This window comes from Hyperolius riggenbachi, chromosome 5 (assembly GCF_040937935.1).
Source record: "Hyperolius riggenbachi isolate aHypRig1 chromosome 5, aHypRig1.pri, whole genome shotgun sequence".
NCBI classification, from domain to species: Eukaryota; Metazoa; Chordata; class Amphibia; order Anura; family Hyperoliidae; genus Hyperolius; species Hyperolius riggenbachi.
In genome coordinates, this window is record NC_090650.1 from 10,271,249 (window position 1) to 10,297,674 (window position 26,426).

Below are 26,426 nucleotides of genomic sequence, written 5' to 3' on the forward strand. Positions count from 1 at the left end.
ATCTTTATCACTTAAAGAGAACCCGAGGTGGGTTTGAAGAATATTATCTGCATACAGAGGCTGGATCTGCCTATACAGCCCAGCCTCTGTTGCTATCCCAAACCCCCCTAAGGTCCCCCTGCACTCTGAAATCCCTCATAAATCACAGCCAGGCTGCTGACAAACAGCTTGTCAGAGCTCAGCAAGGCTTTGTGTACAGAGGCGCCAGAGTAGAATAAAAATGTTTAAAAACCGTCTAAAAGAGGGGGATGTTCAGGTGGACTTACCTCCCTCAAAAATATAGAACTCAATTGAGTCACAATATATCAATACAAAAAAACGTTTTATTTAACTCCACTTAGTGCAACGCGTTTCGCAGGTGTGGTCCTGCTTCATCAGGCAAACAGGAGTATAACTATAAAACAAACAGAAATATATACAAACATAATGACCCATAGAAATAGCTTACAGTAAAGGCGCAGTATAAAAACATGAGAAGACATGGTAAAATTGTAACATTTTTGTTCGCAGTGTAGTAAAACTCGCTCTATGTCTAAAAATCGCATCTAATTAATCATAAAATATCCACAAGAATCCAAAATGTAAACAAAAGTTAGTAAATCTCCATAATTGTCCATTGATATGTTAAAGTTCATCAGCTTCTAGATTAAAGGATAGTCAGTTTAGTGAGTATAACATATAGTACTATTTTATGGCCCTAGAGCTAACTTGCAAGAAAAATTGCTAACAGTCTATATTGATATAAAAAAATAAAAATAAAATTTCAACACCTCAGCAAGAGTGATTTACCTCAATGGGTCTAGATGCAGAAGTGAGCGCCTCTGTGTAGATGTATGAGGAGGCTCTGCTTATATAGGGAGTGTAGTTGCACTAATTGATCCTAATGAACCAATCAAAAACTGCCATGTCAGCAAGGTGTGTCAATAGAGGCACACCTGGAAGTGGTCATGAGGCAGGAATGCATACATGGACATTAAGAAAGCACGGTAGCCTAGTGGCTAGCACTCTCGCCCTGCAAGTGCTGGGTCCCTGGTTCTATTCCCAGCCAAGTTAACATCCAGTATTAGTTGTTAAAAATTTTTTAAAATAAATATCATATTACACTGGAAGAGTATATACATTAACACCATTTTTTTTAAAAACATTTTTATTCTACTCTGGCGCCTCTGTACACCAAGCCTTGCTGAAATCTTGATTCCACCCTCGGTGGAGGGGTGCTACCCCGTTTCCTATCTACAGAGAGCGACATCTTAATAACCTGAGTGGGGTCAGGTTCTAATACTCCCCACCTGCATTTGAAGTGGTTGCCTATGGGTAACCCATGTTTGTGAGTATATCTTAATATTTTGCTTTAAACCACAACCAACTTAACAATACTACACCATATTGGGCTCTCGATTTCTCTTTGTTCTTCCAAGCTTGTCAGAGCTGGCTGTGTTTATCTCTATAGTGTCAGTCTGCTGCTCTCCCCGCCTCCTGCAGAATTCCGGTCCCCGCCAGCATCCCTTCCCTCCCCGCTGATTAGAGGGAAGGGAGGGGGGCAGGGACCGGAGCTCTGCAGGAGGCGGGGGAGCAGCCGAGACTGACACTACAGATGTAAACACAGCCTCACAGCAGGGCTGTGATTTATGAGGGATTGCAGAGTGCAGGGGCACCTTAGTGGGGTTTGGGATAGCAACAGAGGCTGGGCTGTATAGGCAGATCCAGCCTCTGTATGCAGATAACATTCTTTAAACACACCTCCGGTTCTCTTTAAAGAGAACCCGAGGTGTGTTTAAAGAATGTTATCTGCATACAGAGGCTGGATCTGCCTATACAGCCCAGCCTCTGTTGCTATCCCAAACCCCCCTAAGGTCCCCCTGCACTCTGCAATCCCTCATAAATCACAGCCGTGCTGTGAGGCTGTGTTTACATCTGTAGTGTCAGTCTCGGCTGCTCCCCCGCCTCCTGCAGAGCTCCGGTCTCTGCCCCCGTCCCTTCCCTCCAATCGGCAGGGAGGGAAGGGATGCAGGCGGGGACTGGAGTTCTGCAGGAGGCGGGGAGAGCAGCAGACTGACACTATAGAGATAAACACAGCCAGCTCTGACAAGTTGTTTGTCAGCAGCGTGGCTGTGATTTATGAGGGATTGCAGAGTGCAGGGGGACCTTAGGGGGATTTGGGATAGCAACAGAGGCTGGGCTGTATAGGCAGATCCAGCCTCTGTATGCAGATAATATTCTTCAAACCCACCTCGGGTTCTCTTTAACTAGTAGACCAGAGCCCGTTTAAAAACGGGCTCTAGGTCTTTTTTCTTACCGCCGCCGCCAGTCATAGCGCATTCGCACACACCGCCGCGTGTGCGCACGCAGCTACCCACCTCCCTCCCTGCTCCCTCCAGCTGTCCGTTACTGCGCACAAGCGCAGTAACAAAATAACAGGGACAGCTGCTGGATGCAGCGTCAGTAGGGGATTATTATAGAGGATACACTCAGACCAGTTGCTGCTGAAATTTGATTTTTATGGAGACACTCCCACTGTAAGCCTGTGTGGGAAAATTGCACAAGCAGCGACACAGAGTGCAATTTAGAACTTGGAAACAATTATTAAAGTAATTCTTGCGATTTACTCTGATTATGACTGCCTTGAGAATTTGCCATATAAAGTTTTGATTTAGTTGAGCTGTAAGTATAGTCAGATTATTGTGTGAAGCAAGGCCCCGGACCGATAAGTTTATTCTGCATGAAGCTACATTGTTTCCTTATGTATATACAGTATCTATAGAGGGCAGAGATTTATGTTACAGATCTGTTTTTCTTCTTATTGTTGTAATAATCATCATTATTAATATTATTATTTTCTGTTTAGTTATGTGAAGCGCTTGATGACCTGCAGAATGTCAGCTGCGATCTGAGGAATGAAGGGCACAATCTGTGGATGGCTATGAGCAAGATAGCCGGGCAGGTAGGTGACGTGTCGCTGGGGAGATGGGAGAATCTGGTGCGTTCGTTCATATGTTGAAGAGAGACTGCGACAATGGCGGTCTGTTTACATTTACGTCATTTCTTAACCACTTCGGGACCGGCCGCCTAACCCTCTTAAGGACCAGGGCATTTTGCGGTGGAGGGGGGTGCGTGCATTTGGGGGGGGTCGGGCGGCCGGATCCCCTCTGTGGCTGGCTGGGCAGTGTCCCCCTCATGGTGGCAGGTGACCCCCCTGTAGCTGGCAGCCATCACTTACCTTCCAGGCTCCAGCGATGAGCCGCAGAAGCCACCTCTTCTCCGGCCGGCATCTCCGCTCCAAATGACGCTCAGGTCGGGTCGCGGCTTGATGACGTCATCAAGCCGGGACCTGGCGCTGATGTCAGACGGAGCAGAGATGCCGGCCGGAGCGGAGGGGGGCGCCGATCGTCGCTGGAACAGCAGGGAGTTGAGTGGATCCTCCTCTTTTCCCCCCTGCCGCCGCCGCTGTCAAAGTGATCACTACGATCCGACGGCGATCGTAGTGATCACGTGATCAGCAGCCATACGTGATGGCTGCTGATCACTCGGGGGAGATGTCGGCTGTCATATGACAGCTTAATCTCCCCCTCCGGGTGCGCACGATCGCGTCGGGAGCGGTGGTTTGCGCTGGACGTTGAATGAACGTCCGGTCAGAAGGGTACCACCACCTGCCGGACGTTGATTCAACCTGCGGCGGTCCCCAATAGGTTAAGTGTACCTAAATTGTAAATTACAGCTTGCTTTAAACCTGCTAAGTTGCCAAGGTATATAAAATCACACATGATAAAGTGTGATTTTCTCAGCTCCAGGGTCCGTATTCCACATATTGTCTTGAAATCCCCGCCCTCCAGTGTGAAATTGGGCATTTTTTTAAGGAGCAAGGGGTGACCTCACCAGGGATATTTTGTGTCCTCTGATGGGAGTTCTATACCAACGTGTTACAAATTCATAGCAGTGTCCCGAATCTGAGATGGGCATTAAATGCACATAATAAAGAGATCCTTTGCCTGAACGCTGGGTGTAAATTCCTAGTGAGAGTTCCAGAACTCCTTCCCTCTCTACAGGTGTGCGTTCAGCTCTGCCGCTCCCGCCAGCGCTCAGGATTCCAGTGCGATCTCCAGAAATGTTTCCCAAGTTGTAGATGTCTGAATGGTGGCGGCATGCTGTGCTGTCTCAATGCCTCAAAGGCTTCCATGCTGGAGAGGAAGCAGATGATTAATGTACCCGTAATCGTCTGTCTCCTGTCATCCGCTGCAGCTGAGCTGATAAAGGGAGACGCAGCTCAGACGGCCAGCCGGGGACTGTACCGCAATCACACCCTATGGCAGCGTTAGCCACTTTCAGAAACCGGGGCACTTCATAGTCCAGCCCAAGTCACATCAATTGTAATGGATAGCTAATGCAGAGCTGGGACAGGGTCCTCCAGCACCCAAGGCTGAGACACCAAAGTGCGCCCCTCCATCCCTCCCACCCTAGCCCTCACGCTGATTTCTATTGGACTAAAAGGTGCCCCAGGGCCCCCAACACCTTAATCTGTAGTTATCTGGCTTGCAGTCACTGCCATGTATCTTCTTTTCCTATTTCTCTCTGCTGCAAACACAATAGGGGAATGATAGGGGAATGAGTTGTGCGCCCCCTCCTACACTGCGCCCTGAGGCTGGAGCCTCTCTCGCCTCTGCCTTGCCCTGCACCCCCTCCTACACTGCGCCCTGAGGCTGGAGCCTCTCTCGCCTCTGCCTCAGCCCCGTCCTGCGCCCCATCCTACACTGCGCCCCGAGGCTGGAGCCTGTCTCGCCTCTGCCTCAAACCCGCCCTGCGTCCCCTCCTACACTGCGCCCTGAGGCTGGAGCCTCTCTCGCCCCCTGCCCTGCGCCCCCTCCTACACTGCGCCCTGAGGCTGGAGCCTCTCTCGCCCTGAGTCCCCTCCTACACTGCGCCCTGAGGCTAGAGCCTCTCTCGCCCTGCCCTGCGCCCCCTCCTACACTGCGCCCTGAGGCTGGAGCCTCTCTCGCCCTGCCCTGCGCCCCCTCCTACACTCCGCCCTGAGGCTGGAGCCTCTCTCGCCCTGCCCTGCGCCCCCTCCTACACTGCGCCCTGAGGCTGGAGCCTCTCTCGCCCTGAGCCCCCTCCTACACTGTGCCCTGAGGCTAGAGCCTCTCTCGCCCTGCCCTGCGCCCCCTCCTACACTGCGCCCTGAGGCTAGAGCCTTTCTCGCCCTGCCCTGTGCCCCCTCCTACACTGCGCCCTGAGGCTGCAGCCTCTCTCGCCCTGCCCTACGCCCCCTCCCACACTGCGCCCTGAGGCTGGAGCGCCTCTCGCCCTGCCCTGCGCCCCCTCCTACACTGCGCCCTGAGGCTGCAGCCTCTCTCGCCCTGCCCTGCGCCCCCTCCTACACTGCGCCCTGAGGCTGGAGCGCCTCTCGCCCTGCCCTGCGCCCCCTCCTACACTGCGCCCTGAGGCTGCAGCCTCTCTCGCCCTGCCCTGCGCCCCCTCCTACACTGCGCCCTGAGGCTGCAGCCTCTCTCGCCCTGCCCTGCGCCCCCTCCTACACTGCGCCCTGAGGCTGGAGCCTCTCGGCCCGGCCCTGAGCCAATGCCATAGAGGACGTTACAGAGGGGGCGGGTCTATAAAATCTCCCGATCTCACGTCATAGCGGAGATCAGAGAGGGGTGTGCATTATTCAGCGGCTACAGGGGACACAGCAACCACGAGGCCCCATATAAACAGCCAATAAAACTGCACTCAAATTAACTTTCATCTGCTGTGAGTAGAATAAGTTTAAAGAGGACCTGTAGTAAAAATAAAGTAATGAATACATTTTTTTTAGTATTTATTTATAAATTAATATATTCAGTATTTGCCCATTGTAAAATATTTCCTCTCCCTGATTTACTTTCTGAAATGTATCACTGTTGGCGACATCTGTAGTCCTGTCAGGTGCAGCTCTGCTGAATGTTTGTTTGCTGAGAATTCTGAAAGTGAACCCGAAGTGAGAGTGATGTGGAGGCTGCCATATTTTTTCCTTTTTAAACAATACCAGTTGCCTGAAAGCCCTGCTGATCTATTCGGCTGCAGTAGTGTCTGAATCACACCAGAAACAAGCATGCAGCTAATCCTGCCAGATCTGACAATAATGCAGAACAATCAACACGTAATTAACCCTAAGATGATGGTGGTATGTGCGCTCCTCTTAATGTGGGTCTCCTAGTTACCTGGTTCACACTATATGATGGGTCGCTGTACTTTGGGGGGGTGTATGTAGTTATGATAATAGCACAGCGCTCTACACCATAAACTGACAGCATTTTATGCATATACTAAAGTTCAAAAATACGTATATTGACAATTATTCAAATGCACCCAGAACAAAAGTCCACTTTAAACAGTCCCACTTTATGTCACAATCCGAGCTTGAATGCAATAATAGTACAGAATACGCTCAGCAGATGCAAAGGCTGATTGTTTAGGATCAGCAAACACTCAGTCATGTATAGGATCCTCACGATCACTTGTGCTTCATTCAGATTGATTGGCTGACCCTACAACAGACCAGCTTGCAGCGCTTCTGGGAATAACACCAACATCCACTTCCTCGAGATGGCAGTGATTCCTTTAAAGACTCAAAACAAGGATCGCAATAGTGTAATAATGTTTAATAAGCATAAAAAATATATACAAGTGAACTCACATTCCATAAAAGACAATGCGCTTATCATAAAACTTCCAGGACGTCCTCACCGCCGCTGTTGTGATTCAAGCATCTCCACCTCAGCGATTGAGGCTAGCCCCTGATGAGTCATTGATGACGAAACCGGTAGGGCTAGCCTCAATCGCGGTGGTGGAGAGCTTACTAAAACAGAACTTTTATTGAAACAATTAAAAATTCCTAGCTGCCATATTATATTGAAATTAGGTAAATAAAACGAGGGACAGGATGAAAGTGTGTTCTGGATCCCCATATATACCGGTACTTAGGGTTCAACACACACACAGGGACCAGGATCACTGTACCCTTGACAAAAAATGCTACTATTTACATAGAGACCCCACCACTAATCCAACATGTTTCATCCCCTCAAATGAGGGGCTCGTCAGGGGAAGAAAGTGCCCAGTGCTAAGGGTGCAAGTGCATGGTGCAAAAACAGCATTTAAATATATATTTCAAATAGAGACACAATAGATCAGCGCAACAGGCTCTCTTGATCTAGCAGCAGCCTGCTCACTCCAAGACAGCTTTAAAATGGAATGAAACTCAAAGTTAATTTATGGTCCACAGCAATAAAGGGAACCCCAGGTGATAGTGATATGGAGGCTGTCCTATTGATTTCCATTTAAAAATGCAAGTTACCTGGCTGTCTTCTCGATCTTGCGTCTCTAATATATTTAGCCACAGCCCCTGAACAAGCATGCAGCAAATCAGCTGCTCTGACTGAAGAGTGACTGGATTAGCTGCATGCTTGTTTCAGGTGTTTGATTTGTAATAAATATTTGTTGGTTGCTATGGGCAACAACACTACACCTTTGTTCGGCACCCTATCACAGAACATGTGATAACTCGACACTCATCACAGCAACAGCACCGGAGATAGAACTGCTTAGACATCTTCAACGGTTAAAGCAGTAGGATCAGCCATACTATGCCAGGGAAAAAACACATATATAATTAGATAAATACTTGATCTACTTACATAACACATGTATTATACTGTCCACGTTATGATTTCAGTGAATGTTATATAGTAAATGACGAGAATTCTGTTCCTGGTGGGGGCCATGTCTTTTGCCCACAGTTAAGGCTAACTCGTGATGTCATTTCTGCCCTTTACTTTTTTTTCTTTTCTCCTCCAATCGCTGAGTCGCCTCAGCCTTGCTTGTAAAGGCTGAGGCGACTCAGCCTCAGCAAAGCCATCAGTCTGTAGAATCTTATGCGTTCCATGCTCTTGGTCTATGCCTTGTGAATAGACCAGGCTTTCCCTTATGGTACATCTATGCTAGTTGCACTTAGCGTATTATCAGCATACAGGTAGATGACTAGAAGTAAAGTGAAAGTAGAGGTGAAGTCTGAAGCTAGAAGGTGGAAACTAGAAGTGGGCTCTTTTATACTAGCCACTAAAGAGTTAAAAGTGACATCACCCAGCTGGGATGGATCAATAACGCATTGCCTGCTATTGGCTGATAAGGACACGTGATAACATGACAAGCACAGTCTTTACTGCGCCTGCACTGGAAAATTCAATTTTCCAATGACCTGTTCCCTTGTTCTTAGGAGAACATTGTTTTCTGTTATCTGGCTATTGTTTACCTTTAGGAAATATGAAAACACTCGATGTTTACCCCACAAGGCCCGGAGGTCTGTACATTGAGCTTGATATCTATTCTCCGGCCTTGTGGAGTCAGAGCACAATATTCTACTGAACATGGTGCTTCCAGAAATGCCTCTATTTCTTTCCAAGAGAAATTCTCCTTAAAGAGAATCTGTATTGTTAAAATTGCACAAAAGTAAACATACCAGTGCGTTAGGGGACATCTCCTATTACCCTCTGTCACAATTTCGCCGCTCCTCGCCGCATTAAAAGTGGTTAAAAACTGTTTTAAAAAGTTTGTTTATAAACAAACAAAATGGCCACCAAAACAGGAAGTAGGTTGATGTACTGTATGTCCACACATAGAAAATACATCCATACACAAGCAGGCTGTATACACCCTTCCTTTTGAATCTCAAGAGATCATTTGTGTGTTTCTTTCTCCCTGCAGTTCTCATGCACTGAAGTTTCAGGCTGCTCTTTTTTCTCCTGCAAACAGCTTTGCCCTTGTTTGTAATTCTTCAGTATGTGAAAGCCCAGCCAGCTCAGAGGACGATTTATCCAGCTTGTAAAAGATAAGAGAGAAGAGAGAAGCTGCTCTAATCTAAATAATACACAGGCAGTGTGCATAGAGGGGCCTGGAAGTGGGAATTCATAGCAGAACCACAACACTGAAGAACTTGGCAGCCTTCCAGACACAGGCTGACAAGTCTGACAAGGGAAAGATACATTGATTTATTACAGAGACTGTGATAGCAGAAAGTGCTGCAGTAAGCCAGAACACATTAGAATAGCTTTTGGAACTTGTAGGATGATAAAAAACAGGATGCAATTTTTGTTACGGAGTCTCTTTAAAGAGAGACACTCTGCAGAGCAAGTCCTTTTACTAAACCAGTTATGTAAAGTGACTGAGACCTCCGAATTTAAGCATATCATACTTAAATTCTAACATGATTCAGACACTACTGCAGCCAGAGAGATCAGCAGGACAGCCAGAGAACTGGTATTGTTCAAAAGAAAATCTATATGGCAGCCTTCATATCTCTATCACTTTATAACTATTCCTTCCTCCCCTTTAACTGCTCTAGGGCTTATTTTTGGGTAAACCAGGAATCTATAAATAAATATTGTAAACAATAAGCAATTTTATTCATTACGTTATTCCCACTGCAGTTCCTCTTTAATTTCTTCATGTAGTTGTCATAGGATAGGAGTTAGTACTTGATTGCCCAAAGACTATGCCTGACTGCTATCAAAGGTAAGATGAACTTCCTGTTCGTATGACAGGAAGTGATGAGAACAGCGGTAAAACCTCTCCCTACAACAAAATAGCTTTGAGTCAGAGTTCCACCTTCTTCTTTTTGTGTCTGGCAACTTTCTCCTCCAACTCGCTGACCGCTTCAGCAGCTGGACATCTATTTTCCTGAACCCCGTGGCAGTAAACACATTATCGCTGCAGCATAAACAGTAATTTCCTGCCGGTTACACTCAGCGTTTAAGTGTTACCCAGAAAAAGGAAACGGCTTTTGTGCTCGTTTGATTTTTCTCCCAAAAAATAAAAGGCGACTTGACTGGGAGGCATTGTGACATGTCCCTGCTCAGCCCTGATTTAATCGGCCGCTGTGAAATTCCATTGGCCATGCCAAGCTGGCTGCATCTATCTTGGCTGCAGCTCAGCTCCTTCTAGTGAAGCTTTTCTTATAATTACAGCCAGTGACAGGAAAGCTTTCCATATATCAGACGAGAGAGAGAGAGCTGCGAGGCAGAGCGTCCGCAGCTGTGTCAGTACAGCGGCATTTATCACACGCAGGCCCGCCGCTGTATGCTATGGAACCGTACCACCACTCCGCCTCAACACCTTAGCGCAGGCCTGCCACTGTGTGCTCCGCAGTCACACGGCAACTCCGCCTCAACACCTCAGCGCAGGCCTGCCGCTGTGTGCTCCGCAGTCACACCGCAACTCCGCCTCAACACCTCAGCGCAGGCCTGCCGCTGTGTGCTCAGAAGTCACACCGCAACTCCGCCTCCCACCTCGGGGCTGGCTTGCCGCTGTGTGCTCCGGAGTCACACCGCAACTCCGCCTCAACACCTTGGGGCAGGCCCACCGCTGTGTGCTCTGGAGCCACACCAAAACTCCGCCTCACACCTGTGGGCAGGCCCGCCGCTGTGTGCTCCAGAGTCACACTGCAACTCCGCCTCAATACCTCGGGGCAGGCCCACCGCTGTGTGCTCTGGAGCCACACCAAAACTCCGCCTCACACCTGTGGGCAGGCCCGCCGCTGTGTGCTCCAGAGTCACACTGCAACTCCGCCTCAATACCTCGGGGCAGGCCCGCCGCTCTGTGCTCCAGAGTCACACTGCAACTCCGCCTCAACACCTTGGGGCAGGCCCACCGCTGTGTGCTCCAGAGTCACACTGCAACTCCGCCTCAACACCTCGGGGCAGGCCCGCCGCTGTGTGCTCCAGAGTCACACCATAACTCCGCCTCAACAACTCGGGGCAGGCCCGCCGCTGTGTGCTCTGAAGCCACACCAAAACTCCGCCTCACACCTTAGGGCAGGTCTGCCGCTGTGTGCTCCGGGGTCACACCGCAACTCCGCCTCAACACCCTGGGGCAGGCCAGCCACTGTGCTCCGGAGTCACACCATAACTCCGCCTCAACAACTCGGGGCAGGCCGCCGCGGTGTGCTCTGACATCACACCGCAACTCCGCCTCAACACCTCGGGGCAGGCCCGCCGCTGTGTGCTCCAGAGTCCCACAGCAACTCCGTCTCAGCAACTGGGGCTATATGCTCCGGAACCGTACCACAACTCCGCCTCAACAACTCAGGGAGGGCCTGCCGCTGTGTGCTCAGGGACCACACCTCTACTCCACATCAGCAACTCGGGGCAGCCCCGCCGCTGTGTGCTTTGGAGTCTCACCGCAACTCTGCCTCAACACCTTGGTGCAGCTCCGCCGCAACTCTGCATCAACCCCTTGGGGCAGGCCTGCTGCTGTGTGACCTGAAACCACACCATAACTCCGCCTCAGCACCTCGGGGGAGGTCCGCCACTGCGTGCTCCGTAGTCACACCGCAACTCCACCTCAGCAGCTCGGGGCAGGCCCGCCACTCTGTGCCTCTGAACCGCACTGAAACTCCGCCTCAGCACCTCGGGGGAGGTCCGCCACTGCGTGCTCCGTAGTCACACCGCAACTCTGCCTCAGCAGCTCGGGGCAGGCCCGCCACTCTGTGCCTCTGAACCGCACTGAAACTCCGCCTCAGCACCTCGGGGGAGGTCCGCCACTGCGTGCTCCGTAGTCACACCGCAACTCCGCCTCAACACCTCAGCGCAGGCCTGCCGCTGTGTGCTCAGAAGTCACACCGCAACTCCGCCTCCCACCTCGGTGCTGGCTTGCCGCTGTGTGCTCCAGAGTCACACTGCAACTCCGCCTCAACACCTCGGGGCAGGCCCGCCGCTCTGTGCTCCAGAGTCACACTGCAACTCCGCCTCAACACCTTGGGGCAGGCCCACCGCTGTGTGCTCCAGAGTCACACTGCAACTCCGCCTTAACACCTCGGGGCAGGCCCGCCGCTGTGTGCTCCAGAGTCACACTGCAACTCCCCCTCAACACCTCGGGGCAGGCCCAACGCTGTGTGCTCTGGAGCCACACCAAAACTCCGCCTCACACCTTAGGGCAGGCCCGCCGCTGTGTGCTCCGGAGTCACACCGCAACTCCGCCTCAACACCCTGGGGCAGGCCAGCCACTGTGCTCCGGAGTCACACCGTAACTCCGCCTCAACAACTCGGGGCAGGCCCGCCGCTGTGTGCTCTGACATCACACCGCAACTCCGCCTCAACACCTCGGGGCAGGCCCGCCGCTGTGTGCTCCAGAGTCCCACAGCAACTCCGCCTCAGCAACTGGGGCTATGTGCTCCGGAACCGTACCACAACTCCGCCTCAACAACTCAGGGAGGGCCTGCCGCTGTGTGCTCAGGAACCACACCTCTACTCCACATCAGCAACTCGGGGGAGCCCCGCCGCTGTGTGCTCCGGAGTCCCACCGCAACTCTGCCTCAACACCTTGGTGCAGCTCCGCCGCAACTCCGCATCAACCCCTTGGGGCAGGCCTGCTGCTGTGTGACCTAGAACCACACCATAACTCCGCCTCAGCACTTCGGGGGAGGTCCCCCACTGCGTGCTCCGTAGTCACACCGCAACTCCGCCTCAGCAGCTCGGGGCAGGCCCGCCACTCTGTGCCTCTGAACCACACTGAAACTCCGCCTCAGCACCTCGGGGGAGGTCCGCCGCTGTGTGCTCCGTAGTCACACTGCAACTCCGCCTCAGCAGCTCGGGGCAGGCCCGCCACTCTGTGCCTCTGAACCGCACTGAAACTCCGCCTCAGCACCTCGGGGGAGGTCCGCCACTGCGTGCTCCGTAGTCACACCGCAACTCAGCCTCAGCAGCTCGGGGCAGGCCCGCCACTCTGTGCCTCTGAACCACACTGAAACTCCGCCTCAGCACCTCGGGGGAGGTCCGCCGCTGTGTGCTCTGTAGTCACACCGCAACTCTGCCTCAGCAGCTCGGGGCAGGCCCGCCACTGTGTGCTCCAGAGTCCCACCGCAACTCCGCCTCAGCACCTTGTAAGAGGTCTGCTGCTGTGTGCTCCGTAGTCACACCGCAACTTTGCCTCAGCAGCTCGGGGCAGGCCTGCTGCTGTGTGCTCAAGAACCGCACCGCAACTCCACCTCAATAACCTCCAACGCTTTATTAAGAACACTATAAAAATTGGGCCTTTTTATATATAGTGTCGGGGATAAGGAGGAGACACCATCTCTGTACCACTCAGAGGAGTGATATGAGGGGAGCGCATATGGGCTTTAGTGGGTGGGGCAAGAAGGAGACTACATTCCTGTGCTGCTCTGCAGTTACATTTTGGAGGAGGAGCATGTGGGCACCTGTGGGTGGGTCAGCATGGAGTCTGCATGCTTGTGCCGATCTGCAGCATGATATGGGTTGCAGGGTCCGTGGGTGAAGCAGGAAGGAAGCTGCCTCCCTGAACCATGTGATCTGAGATTGGGGGAAGAGGATGGGGGCAGATAATAGGCAGTCAGTAGGCGGAGCATCTGAGTCAAAATTCAGCTTAATTTTAAAGCGGATCCGAGATGAAAAACTAACTATAACCAGTAACTCGTCTATATATCTTATCTAAAGTTTGGATAGTTTACACAGCAAATCTAGCTGCAAACAGCTTTAATAGAATAAGAATATTTCTTCCTGTGATACAATGACAGCAGCCATGTTGTTTGTAAACATTACACAGAGGCAGGCTTATCTGCATCTTTAGCACTCAGCGGATATATATATATATATATATATAGAGAGAGAGAGAGAGAGAGAGAGAGAGAGAGAAATAAACAGAATTTAATAAGAAGCATAGTTGGTTATGCTCAGATAGATATATTTTTAGTAAGGCGTGCATTGAGAAGCCCGTCGCCCGCCATGTTCACAGGTAAGCTTGCGCGCGTCGGCGGGGTTGGCGTTGATTTGCACAGCTTGCATGACATTGTTTTTTGCAGTTGGCTGAGCAGACGCCAGCCCAGGGGGCCGCTGTGAAATGACTTTGATAGATGGCTGCTGTCGGAGGAGCCAGCGGACGGCAGATTAGTGGAAACCCAAAGAGATTCTCTTCTGCTTTGTGGAGAGTTTGGTCCAATAAGATAATTTTTCTAATTAACCTATGTAGCAGTGATGTGGCGGCCGGAGAGAGGGGGGCGACGCCCCTCTTTTGTGAGCGCCTTTCCAGGTTTTTTTATTCTGTTCTTGGCAAAATTAAATGCTTTTTTTTTTTTTTACTGATTGAAGAAAAAGGCTTCTAAGGAGAGATTATATTGGCATGTTATTTTTTTTCACCGTTTTCTAAATTGAATCGTTTTGCGCAGTCCCCGTCGTGCTATTAAGCAGAGCAGGAAGCTGATTTTTCCCGGGACCCCATCTATGCAAATGTGGCTTATTTAAAGCCCATTTCTAGGCATAGAACTAAATATACCGTCTGATCGCTTAGTAAGCAGAATGCCCAAATGATACCTTTTTTTGTGTATGTTTCGCACGAGGCTTCCGCAGCATCAGTTCCCGCTTTAAGAATGTATTTGCAAAGCCTGATGAAGGGCATTACAGGGTTCAGAGGCGTATCTACAGGGGTGCAGGCATGGCATGTGACAGGGGCGCTTCATACTGGGGGCGTTGCTCCTTAGCATCCTTGGCATTCTCCACATAGATTCTACATTTTATCTTGGGGATTCTACTACCTGGTTACATTATTTGGGGAGAAAGGCTGCCTACTTTGTATTTGGGGATATTTACAGGCTGACCTATTGCCACTCTTCATACTTACATAGTTATTTGGGTTGAAAAAGACGTTCGTCCATCTAGTTCCACCAGCAAATAAAATACTTACAGGCCATGCTTAACTTGAACTTGAATACAACCATTTCAGCTGAAACTAGTCCTTACATTTTATTAGATGGTGCCCTGGGGCGGATTTCAGTGTTAGCCATGGGCGTGGTTTTCCCTAGATAGGCAGTGTTTGTGGGTGGGGCTGTGGCTCTTACTCGTGATTGGGCTGTTCAGACTGATGTGGGCGGGTCACAGACCGCTCTCTGCTAGACTTGCGTTCTGTAGCTGTGAGGCGGTCTGTGGTGCAGTAGGAGACGGATGAATCAGCCTGAACCCAGGTTGTATGCTGCAATGCCTGTGTATTATTAGGGTGCCCATATATATGACTTTATTTTTGGCATCAATATCCAGCCGATATAATGATCAGATATCCCCAACAATGCCCCCCGATCGATCGGTTTGATTGACTTCCAAACAAAACCAGTTGAAAGGATCGATTGGGAATGACAGAAAATCCCGTCTGCAAGCGCTCTATCAGATGTAGGACGATAACAGCGTTCATTTTGCTGACCAACTTGATGGAACCCCAAGTGTATGCGTCACCTTCCATCACCATCCTCTTCCCTCACCTGAGTTACTTTCTGAGACTAATCACATGCGGTGACATCTTTAGTCCTGGCAGGTGATCTCTGCAGAGTGTTCGTTTACTGAGCCAGTCGAAAAGACCTTTGATCTCCCAAAATGCATGGGGGGAGGGTTTGGGGTGGTTAAAATCTGCATAGCTAAACAGCCTAAGCTTCGCATCACTGGGAGGGCGGGACTAAATACCAATCTACAGCAATATACAGCTATGGGAAGTATTTCTCATGCTGAAACTAGGATAATTAACGTAAAAGTGTGTATCCTGAATAATTTACTGCATTCTACTATATGTCACTACAGGGCCTCTTTAAAGTGGATCCGAGATGAAAAACTAACTATAACAAGTAACTTGTCTACATATCTTATCTAAAGTTTAGATAGTTTACACAGCAAATCTAGCTGCAAACAGCTTAGATATAATATGATTATTTCTTCCTGTGATACAATGACAGCAGCCATGTTGTTTGTAAACATTACACAGAGGCAGGCTTATCTGCATCTTGAGCAAAAAAACCTAATCCTCCCTCCTCCCCTCTGCCTCTGAAATCTCTGGCTAGCATCACCTCCTCCTCCTCCTGCCCAGACTGAGCTCCCATAAGCCCTTGCTACTGTCTGAAAGTGCCTTGGCTCTCTGAAAACCTGTGGGCGTGGCTTGTTTAGTGTATAGGGAATTAGAGTATTAAAACAAAAACAAAAAAGTATTTGGCTTGAGGAATGCCCTATAAACAATAGGAAAGGAACACAATTATGCAATGTGTAAAAGTTCATCGGATCCACTTAAATGGAGTTTTGGAAATTATAATTTATCACCTTTCTGACTATAGGGTCAGGGGGCTAGCATAATAATCTATAGAGTGTATTTAGGAATTTATGCGGCAGTTTTGCACGGGTTATGCTTTATATTTATACTGTATACTGTATATCTTATATAATGAACAATATTGTTGACAGTCTCCAGCATCGTATAACGTTTATAATTCTTTGTCCATTGCAGAAAGCGAATGTTCCTGCCCTCCTCCGATCGCCGAAAGAGAGGAAGCAGAGTAAGCGGGAGGGCGGAGTGTACAAGGCGCTGTCGCTGCCCGCAGTCCTCTACAGGTAATTGTTATCCGGATTTTGATTAGCATTGCAATTCCATTTTTTCAGCGGAACGGGATTGGTAATGTTTTAAATCACGCTGGCACCGCGGCGGCCTGCCGTCCGGCGTCGTGTTAATTCGTTTTCTAGCCAGAGGGCGAGGAAATCTTCATTCCTGATTGACGCGCTGTTTGCTGCTGTCTTATTTATTTATTTTATTCCCTCCCTGTAGTTGTGGAATCTGCAAGAAGAGTAACGACCAACACTTGCTGCTTCTCTGTGACACTTGTAAGCTGCACTATCATCTGGGCTGCCTGGACCCGCCGCTGACCAGGATGCCAAAGAAAACCAAGAACAGCTACTGGTGAGCAGAAACCCATGCTGCTTAAAGGAATACTGTAGGGGGGGTCGGGGGAAAAAGAGTTTGTTACCCGGGGCTTCTAATGGTCCCCCGCAGACATCCTGTGCCCGTGCAGCCACTCACCGATGCTCCGCCCCCCGCAGACGTCCTGTGCCCGCGCAGCCACTCACCGATGCTCCGGCCCCCGCAGACGTCCTGTGCTGGCGCAGCTACTCACCGATGCTCCGCCCCCCGCAGACGTCCTGTGCCCGCACAGCCACTCACCGATGCTCCGGCCCTGCCTCCGGTTTACTTCTAGAATTTCAGACTTTAAAGTCTGAAAACCACTGTGCCTGCACGCCCATGTCCTCGCTCCTGCTGATGTCACCAGGAGCGTACTGCGCAGGCCCAGTATGGTCTGAGTCTGCGCAGTACGCTCCTGGTGACATCAGCGGGAGTGAGGACACGGCAACGCAGGCACAGTGGTTTTCAGACTTTAAAGTCTGAAATTCTAGAAGTGAACCGGAGGCGGGGCCAGAGCATCAGGGAGTGGCTGTGCAGGCACAGGATGTCTGCGGGGGACCATTACAAGCCCCGGGTAAGTTCAACTCATTTTCCCCCGACCCCCCTACAGTATCCCTTTAAAGAGGAGCTGTTATACTATCTCAACAAAAAAACAACAACACATATATAAGTAGATAAATGCTTGCTCTACTTACATAACCTTTGTATTGCACTGTCCACAATTTGATTCTAGTGATTTTTCTGTATTAAAAAAAAGAGAAAATCCTTCTTAGGATTCTCCATTTTAAAGGGACTCAGAGGAGTAAAAAACAAAACAAAATCGGAACCTACCTGGGGCTTTCTCCAGCCCACCGTAGGTCGGGAGGTCCCCCGGCGTCCTCCTGGCTCCTCTCCCGGTTCCTCCTCAAAAATCAAGACTGGTGACACCGGGGCCGAGTGTCGGGCTGACACTTCCTAAAGGATGACGCTCCTCGTCTTCACACCGGCCGCTACGCGTCATCACGGCGGCTGGCGTGACAGTACTGCACATGTGCGGTTTACAGTAAGAAAACCGCCCATGCGCAGTACTGTCATGCCGGCCGCCGTGATGACGCGTAGCGGCCATCGTTCAGGAAGTGTCAGCCCGACACTCAGCCCCGGCGTCACCAGTCGTGATTTCTACTGAGGGACTGGGAGAGGAGCCAGGAGGACGCTGGGGAACCTCCGACCTACGGTAGTCTGGAGAAAGCCCCAGGTAAGTTCCGATTTTGTTTTTTTTACTCCTCTGAGTCCCTTTAACTGTGGCTATTTTGAAGCCAATCCTGATGTAATTTCCTCCCTTACTCTCCTCTGTCTGATTGTGTATGCATTGCCCGCCCTCCACTATAGAAAGTGCATTGCCTCAGCATGAGAAATATTGGCCAATCTCTCTCCTCCCCTCTCCACGGAACACCACATGTTGCTAGGCTATATTTGAGCAATACGTCCGTACAGTGCTCCATCCCTGATCTTCTGCCTTAGTGATCACTAAAGGTGATAGAAAGTTAGCGTGAGTATGAAGCTTAAACTGACGAACTTTACGGAATATAACTTAAAGTGTGCCAAAGGCAAACCTCGGGTCAAATAAAGTATACCCGTCTAAGAAGAAGGAAGCCTTCAGGTCCAGTAGAGGCCTCCCACGCCGTCCTCTAGACCTCTGTTGCCACTTGCGGACCTTCCAAAGAGCTTGTCTGATTTCAGATCTGGGCCGCAGTCTTCTTCGTGCTCGAGGGTGACTGCACTGCATCTGTGCGAGTAAGGCGGGGCCTATGCAGTACACTGGAGCTGTGCATGAAGAGCAGCGAGGCCAGGATCTTCTAGAGCAGGGGTCTAAAGCCCAAAACACTGCTACTGCCTACTGAGTGCGCTCTAGTGGCTGCCTCGCAAGCGATTTGTGTCCGACAGGAGAAAGGCGCTATACAAATACTGCCATTATTATTATTATTATTATTATTATAATACTGGGGGGTTGGGGACCTCAACTTCACTGGCAGCCACGGCTGTTAGCTGTGTAGCGTCCGCAGTGATCGAGCTACTCGGAAGCCTCCAATCCCGCCCCCTCCATTAGCTGAGCTTGGCCCTAGGAGAGGAAGTAGAATGAGGCTGCAGGGATCACGGAAGGTGAGTGTGCTATGCCTGCTCTCCCTGCCTCTGCACCTATGCTGCCTGGCTACCTGTACTGGAGGCACCTACCTAGCTGACCTATTTTGGGGACAACTATACTGGCTATTTATACTGGAGGCACTTACGTAGCTAACCTATACTGGAGGCAACTATACTGGCTACCCACACTGGAGGCACCTACCTAGCTGACCTATACTGGAGCAGCTATACTGGCTACCTATACTGGAGGCACCTACCTAGCTTACCTATTTTGGGGGCAACTATACTGGCTACCTATACTAGAGGCACCTACCTATACACTACAAATTGGGGGAGTTGCTGTTGCAAACCCCACCCCCTTACCCCTGAACAACCCCCCCATCCCCCGGAAAAGTTTTGTCTGGATAGTGGTCCCTGGGCTGAAAAAGAGGGTCCCAGCGATTGGCAGCAGGGGCGAGGAAGACACAAAGTCTCTCCAGAGGCGTCCCTCATAGGTAAGTATACATTTTGTGAACATGGTTAGCTTTAGAGCAAACCTGAAGTGAGAAAACTCAGGTTTGCTACTTTAATAAGTAGAGGGAAGCCTCTGGATAGCATAGAGCCTTCACGTTCCTCCCCTTTGCCCATTATTCCAACATTGTCCACCGGAGGGATTATTCGACCGAATAACTCTTCAGAACTACTCATGTCGAGGTTTAGTTCCGAGCATGAGCTCATCCCTGCAGGCATGTGTTCGGTCTTGGAACTACTGGGGGCCACAGGCAGTTCAGAAGAGATCATCAACCCATCGAATAGCTAAATCAGAGGACGGCCCTCCAGCAGCAAGCCAGGGGGAGCTACACCAGAGGACGGCCCTCGAGCAGCAAGCCAGGTGGAGCTACACCACAGGACGGCCCTCAAGCAGCAAGCCAGGTGGACCTACACCAGAGGTCTGCCCTCGAGCAGCAAGCAAGGTGGAGCTACATCAGAGGATGGCCCTCAAGCAACAAGCCAGGTGGAGCTACACCAGACGGTGGCCCTCAAGCAACAAGCCAGGTGGAGCTACACCAGAGGATGGCTCTAGAGAAGCAAGCCAGGTGGAGCTACACCAGAGGACAGCCCTTGAGCAGCAAGCCAAGTGGAGCTACACCAGAGGACGTCCCACAAGCAGCAAGCCAGGTGGAGCTACACCAGAGGACGGCCCTCAAGCATCAGCAGCAAGCCCGAATCAGTTCATCAAGCTGGGCGCCGTTAAAGCAGCAATGCTATGATGCGCACCCCGCGTATCGGTAATTAGGGGTTCTGGCGGCTGCTGGACCCCGAATTACATCTCCCTCCGAGTTACGACAACTAGGAGGGGGAATAGTATTTAACGCCGCCTCAGAGTTTGGCAGCAGCAGGAAGAGCCGGCATTCGGCTCTCCTCGCGCTGAACTGATATGTACTTAGCAAGCCAGGTAGAGCTACAACAGAGGACGGCCCTCGAGCAGCAAGCCAGGTGGAGCTACACCAGAGGACGGCCCTCAAGCAACAAGCCAGGTGGAGCTACACCAGAGGACGGCCCTCGAGCAGCAAGCCAGGTGGAGATACACCAGAGGACGGCCCTCAAGCAGCAATCCAGGTGGAGCTACACCAGAGGACGGCCCTCAAGCAGCAAGCCAGGTGGAGCTACACCAGAGGACGACCCTCAAGCAGAAAGTGAGGTGGAGCTACACCAGAGGACGGCCCTCAAGCAACAAGCCAGGTGGAGCTACACCAGAGGACGGCCCTCGAGCAGCAAGCCAGGTGGAGCTACACCAGAGGACGGCCCTCGAGCAGCAAGCCAGGTAGAGCTACACCAGAGGCTGGCCCTCAAGCAGCAAGTCAGGTGGAGCTACACCAGAGGACGGCCCTCAAGCAGCAAGCCAGGTGGAGCTACACCAGAGGATGGCCCTCAAGCAGCAAGTCAGGTGGAGCTACACCAGAGGACGGCCCTCAAGCAGCAAGTCAGGTGGAGCTACACCAGAGGACAGCCCTCGAGCAGCAAGCCAGGTGGAGCTACACCAGAGGACGGCCCTCGAGCAGCAAGCCAGGTGGAGCTACACCAGAGGACGGCCCTCGAGCAGCAAGCCAGGTGGAGCTACACCAGAGGACAGCCCTCAAGCAGAAAGCGAGGTGGAGCTACACCAGAGGACGGCCCTCGAGCAGCAAGCCAGGTGGAGCTACACCAGAGGACGGCCCTCGAGCAGCAAGCCAGGTGGAGCTACACCAGAGGATGGCCCTCGAGCAGCAAGCCAGGTGGAGCTACACCAGAGGATGACCCTCGAGCAGCAAGCCAGGTGGAGCTACACCAGAGGACGGCCCTCGAGCAGCAAGCCAGGTGGAGCTACACTAGAGGACGGCCCTCGAGCAGCAAGCCAGGTGGAGCTACACCAGAGGATGGCCCTCGAGCAGCAAGTCAGGTGGATGAACCGGAAGGCCTCGTGCTATCCAGAGCCTTCCATCCACTCAGGGAAGTAGCAAGCCTGAAGTGAGTTTTCTCCCTTAAGGTTTGCTTTAATGAAAAAAAAAAATGCTTTTTTTCACAATGTTCATTTGTAAATTACTTAGGGTTTGCCCATTGTAAAATCTTTATTTTACCCTGATTTACATTCGAACATTTATCACAGGCAGTGACATCTTTACTGCTGGCAGGGAGCATCACTGCAGAATGTTTGTTTACTGAGAGTTCCAAAGCCAGTACAAAATATACCTGGTCTCCCAGAATGCTTTGGGAGGAGAATTCTGCATAGCTTATCAGCCTAGGCTAAACATCAGAGGGAGTGCGGGGCTACATACCAATATACAGCAGCATGTAGATATAGGAAGTATTTCTGATGCTGAAATTAGGATAATTACCATAAAAGTGTGTATCCAGAACAATTTACTACATTCTACTAAATCTCACTACAGGGCCTCTTTAAAGTGAACCAATCACTATTTTTTTTTAGCACCCAGGGCATCTGAATAGCACATTAAACATGCTAACAATGTGGCTAATTATTAAAAAATAGAAACTGAAATTTAACCTCTTCTTTTTACATTTAAAAGTTTAGCAGAGGCCTTTATTACTCTACTTCTGAGGCCTGCCCGACCGCAGATGTTTCTGGCAGATAAGGACTGATGTAAATATTTTATTGCTCACATTGACAGAGAGCAAACAAAAGCTTTCATCAGCAAGGAGGTGGGGGGTGGGGTGATAGGATACTATGGTTTAAAGAGTTTAGAGAAGCCACAGATGTTATCTTCACATCTTCCCTGGATAAATAATTGGCAGCTAGAAGGGGAGGGGGAACATAAAAGCTCCTATAGCTATTAGAAACCAGGACAAACTGCAGAAATAAACTTCCTGAAATAAAGCTATAAAACGTAGTTTTCAGACTAGTATGTCTCGCCTGCCCCTCGCACATTTATTCTGGAAGGGTAATCCATTTGTGGCATTTGCACAGAGTGTTCTGCGGGGGAAATGATTGGGAGAATCTGCCTTTTTTTCTCTCCTTCTGCTTTTTAAGTAAAATGAAAGGAGCTTTAAGCGTCGCGCGTCTGGAGGACGGAAAGGCCAGCGCCCGGCGGGGGGCGCAGGTAATGTGGGTCAGCTGCTCAGACTCCGGCTTTTCTGTGCGGAGACACGTATTGCGGTTCTCACGCATGACTTCCTGCCTTTCCTGGCCGGCTGTGGTCGGTTTATTTTACTTGTGTTTTTTTATTGCTTTTAATTAGTGGTAATGTTTGGCTGAAGATGGGGAATTGGGGAGAGCGAGGCACTGAGATTGCGTCTTTTTCCTCGTATGCTGTTACTTTCCGTTTCTTTTGTTGGGTAGCTCAGGCGAGGCTGATATCATCATCTGTATAGAAAGTAAACGTTTTCATTCGTATTCATCGCGAGAAACCTGCTCCTCTGTGAAACGATTGCCGGATTCTGTTGTGTTTGTGGAAATCCTGCCTGTAAATGCGATTACGGTAACCTGAATGATGTCACTGGTGTGTCTGGAAACGCTGCTGTCGCTGTATCCTAGTCTGAAGATACGTCACACGTACGCACGCTGTTGTGCGTTCGCTAATGAGGTGTGTACAATGAAAGTGGAGCTGAGCTCCGCACAGGACAGAAGGAAATATAGAGAAATGCACCCTGTTTGTATTTAGAGAGTTTAGCCTGTTAAATTACCCCTCATCTGTGACTAATCACAAGTTGTAATTTGATCTCTCCCCGTTTCAGCTCAGGGATCTTTGCTGCCATGGCAGAGCTGCTAATTTGTAAATTCAGGAGGTTGATTTTTATGTCTGTTTCTGTAAAAGCATGAAGTAGACACACTGAAGATTTATTGCAGGATTTGTATCAGCTGTAACAAAGAAATGTTTTTCTCTAGAGATTATTATGCTGTTGCTTATCTTTTGGACCAGAGAGGAAGTTCTGCGGTCAGGTCCGCTTTAAGTGGAACTGTAGTGAAAATAACATAATTAATACAATTTATTATTTATATTACAATATTTATTTATAAATTATTTAGTCAGTGTTTTCTCATTGTAAATGTACATTCTTAACGTGGCCACTAACGATGATGATAACTGATGATCGATCGCAAACAATCACTCGGGATGAAAAGCTCGTAATAAATCTGATCACATTAACGGAATCAATCCGATTTTCAGATCGATCTGATTTTCGGATCAATCCTTTCAATCGGATCGTTCAGAGAATTGTATGGTGAGTGGCCACTGTTACATTTCTCTCTGATGCCAGCATTTGTACTGCTTGGAGACGCAGCTCTGTGTAATGATGTGTTCTGAAGTGAGCAAAAACAACACCTGATCTCCCAGAGTGCACTGGGAGGAGGCGGCTGCGTGATATCGTATCCTAGGCTACACAACATTGGGAAGGCGGGGCTACACACCAATATACAGCATTATATGTACCTATAAAGTGAGCGGATAAATGCACCAGTGTGTCCGCAGTAATGGCTCTCGCAGTTGTCAGCAGCTGGGGCGTGTCTTGTTTTTTGATGCAGGGGTTTAATTTCCACTTATAAATAGTTGTCACGTGGTTTGTAATCTCTCCATCAGCTGCAATGTTTTCTCTATGAGGGCTTTAGTTACCCGTTACTTCACATCCACAGTTCAATCCTCCGTTCATGCTGTACAGTTTATTTAGTGCAATAGGCAGATCGCACTTGAAATTGAATGGTGTAGAGGGGGCTTTAGATAGATGGTTTTATAGATAATTTCCGTCATGTTTGATCTTATTTTCAATCTTTCAATTTCTCATAGAAGTGAATGGAAATTGTTTGGCTTTGATGCTGTAATTGCTGTGATGTTCCCTCCTAGTCCCTCCTCTTCCCCGCCCCATTCACTCCCCTTAAAGTGGAGCTGTCAGCCATACTATCTCAGAAAAAAACACATATATAAGCAGATAAATACTTGTTCTACTTCCATAACATATGTATTGTACTGCCCACGTTTTGATTTTAGTGATTTTTCTACAGTAAAAAAAGAGAAAAGCCTTCATTTCCCATTTTAACTGTGGCTATTTTGAAGCCAATCCTAATGTCATTTCCTCCCTTACTCTCCTCTGCCTGATTTCCCCGCCCTTCACTATAGAAAGTGCATTGTCTCAGCATGAGAAATATTGGCCAATCAGAGAGGAACAGAGGTGTGGGAGGGGAAAACAGGAGGGAAATAGGCTTCCGCCAATCAGGCTTTATTAGTTAAAGGGAACCAGAGACGAAGCACCCTCATGTATTTTACCATATATATCAGTGGGAACATTAGAGAAAACACCTACCCTGCTCTCTGTGTCATTATTTACTGTTCAGATCGCTTCTTATCACCCCTGATAAAATCCCCGACTCAGCATTCAGTCTGGCTTTGCTCAGGAATCTGTATAGCTCAGTCTGTCTTCTGTGCTGTCTTTTCAAGCCCAAGCCTGCCCCCTTGTGGCTCTGCTCAGGAATCATTATAGCTGAGTCATTATAGCAAAGCCAGACTGAATGCTCAGTCGGGGATTTTATCAGGGCTGATAAGAAGCAATCTGAATAGTAAATAATGAAACAGAGAGCAGGGTAAGTGTTTTCTCTAATGTCCCCACTGATATATATGGTAAAATACATGAGGGTGCTTCGTCTCTGGTTCACTTTAAGCTTGAGAGGAAACTAGAGAAGCAAAAAAAAAAAGACAACCCAGCATGCCCTGCAGCTTCCTTTGTGCGGCAGATGTACCAAATAAGAATCAGATAAACTGGGGAATGATCATTTATCAACAAGAAAAGGTAATAGTGATTTTAACTTTTGGATTGCCTGGTTAGCATCCTTATTACTTGTTTACCAGATAAAAATAAAGAATTGATTTTTGAGCTTATGCCCGACAGTTATACATGTAAAGACATACAAATAAGAATGCAATGGACAGCACCCAGAAGTATGTGTATCCAGGATGAACTCTCTCAGTGCTTACCTTAGCTAGCCTTGCCTCCATCCAGGTATGCTTTATAGGTGTATTTGCATCTGTCGTAGTTTCTCTGTTCCAGCAGTCAGAGTTCCCCTTCCGTGGAGGACTGTGGAACTTTATTCCGTTGTTGTGGATAATCGTCCTCTCCCGAGCGCACCCCGTCTGTCCTCTGTGTTTTTCCCTTACAAAACAATTTCTGTTTTAAAATGTCATCCCCGCCTATCGATTTTACCTTGTTTTATGGCAATTTGTAGAGAATGTTTTCCATCTGCCCCAGATCTTTCATCATCCCAAAATATAACAACAAATGACTACCGAAGCGTCTGCGTAAATGTTTACAGTTTTACCTTATTTTACCTCCAGGCGGGTAAACACACCAACGGTTTAAATTCAGCTTTGTATACGTTAGAAGAAAATAGGACTTCTATTTTCGAACGAGGCCAAATTGAATAAAGAAAATTCTATCAGCGATCGGGATGATAAATGTATATAAACTGGGTATAAAAGCAAAATACGAGACGGAATATACGCGGATCATGGGACAAATCTTCCTGGGAAACTTCACAACTCCATTCTTCTCCTCTCTGGATTAAGTGGGTTGAACATGCCACACACAGTAATGAGAAAACGAGAGAGAGACCAATATTGTGCACTATGTACGGGATTGATGTGGCTGATGAGAGGCAAGTATGTAAAATTATTCTCACAAACATGGGTTACCACTAAGGCAACCACTGTAATGGCAGGTGGGGAGATTAGTCCTGACCCCACTCAGGATTACAGGGGCGCTAGGGCGAAAAATTTTAAATATGTGCAAACATAGACAAATAAGAAGTACGTTTTTCCAGAGTAAAATGAGCCATAAATTACTTTTCTCCGATGTCGCTGTCACTTACAGTAGGTTGTAGAAATCTGACAGAAGTGACAGGTTTTGGACTAGTCCATCTCTTCATGGGGGGATTCTCAGCAAGGCTTTTATTATTTATAAAGATATTCCCTACAAAGGATTTAAACAATGATGCTAGCCAGCCTCCCTGCTCGCTACACAGTTTTTTGGCAGTTGGACAGAGCAACTGCCATTCACTAAGTGCTTTTGTGGTGGACTTACCCTCTCCAAGCAGACTCAAA

At 49.1% G+C, this 26,426-nt stretch overlaps 1 protein-coding gene and 1 long non-coding RNA gene across 4 annotated transcripts in view; one reads left to right on the forward strand and one right to left on the reverse strand.

Moving 5' to 3' along the window:
- Positions 1-26,426, forward strand: part of PHF14 (PHD finger protein 14) — a 300,907-nt gene that overhangs the window by 86,622 nt on the left and 187,859 nt on the right. For all 3 annotated transcript variants that reach the window (XM_068235081.1, XM_068235082.1, XM_068235083.1), the window contains 3 exons: positions 2,846-2,941; positions 16,294-16,397; positions 16,609-16,740. In XM_068235081.1, the coding sequence (XP_068091182.1) occupies positions 2,846-2,941; positions 16,294-16,397; positions 16,609-16,740 (332 nt within the window). The remainder of the gene's footprint in view (positions 1-2,845; positions 2,942-16,293; positions 16,398-16,608; positions 16,741-26,426) is intronic.
- LOC137517975 (uncharacterized) lies at positions 23,131-26,329 on the reverse strand. Its single transcript, XR_011020720.1, has 3 exons — positions 26,195-26,329; positions 25,305-25,479; positions 23,131-23,295 (listed from the first exon to the last, which is right to left on the reverse strand). It is a non-coding gene; the product is annotated as an uncharacterized lncRNA (long non-coding RNA).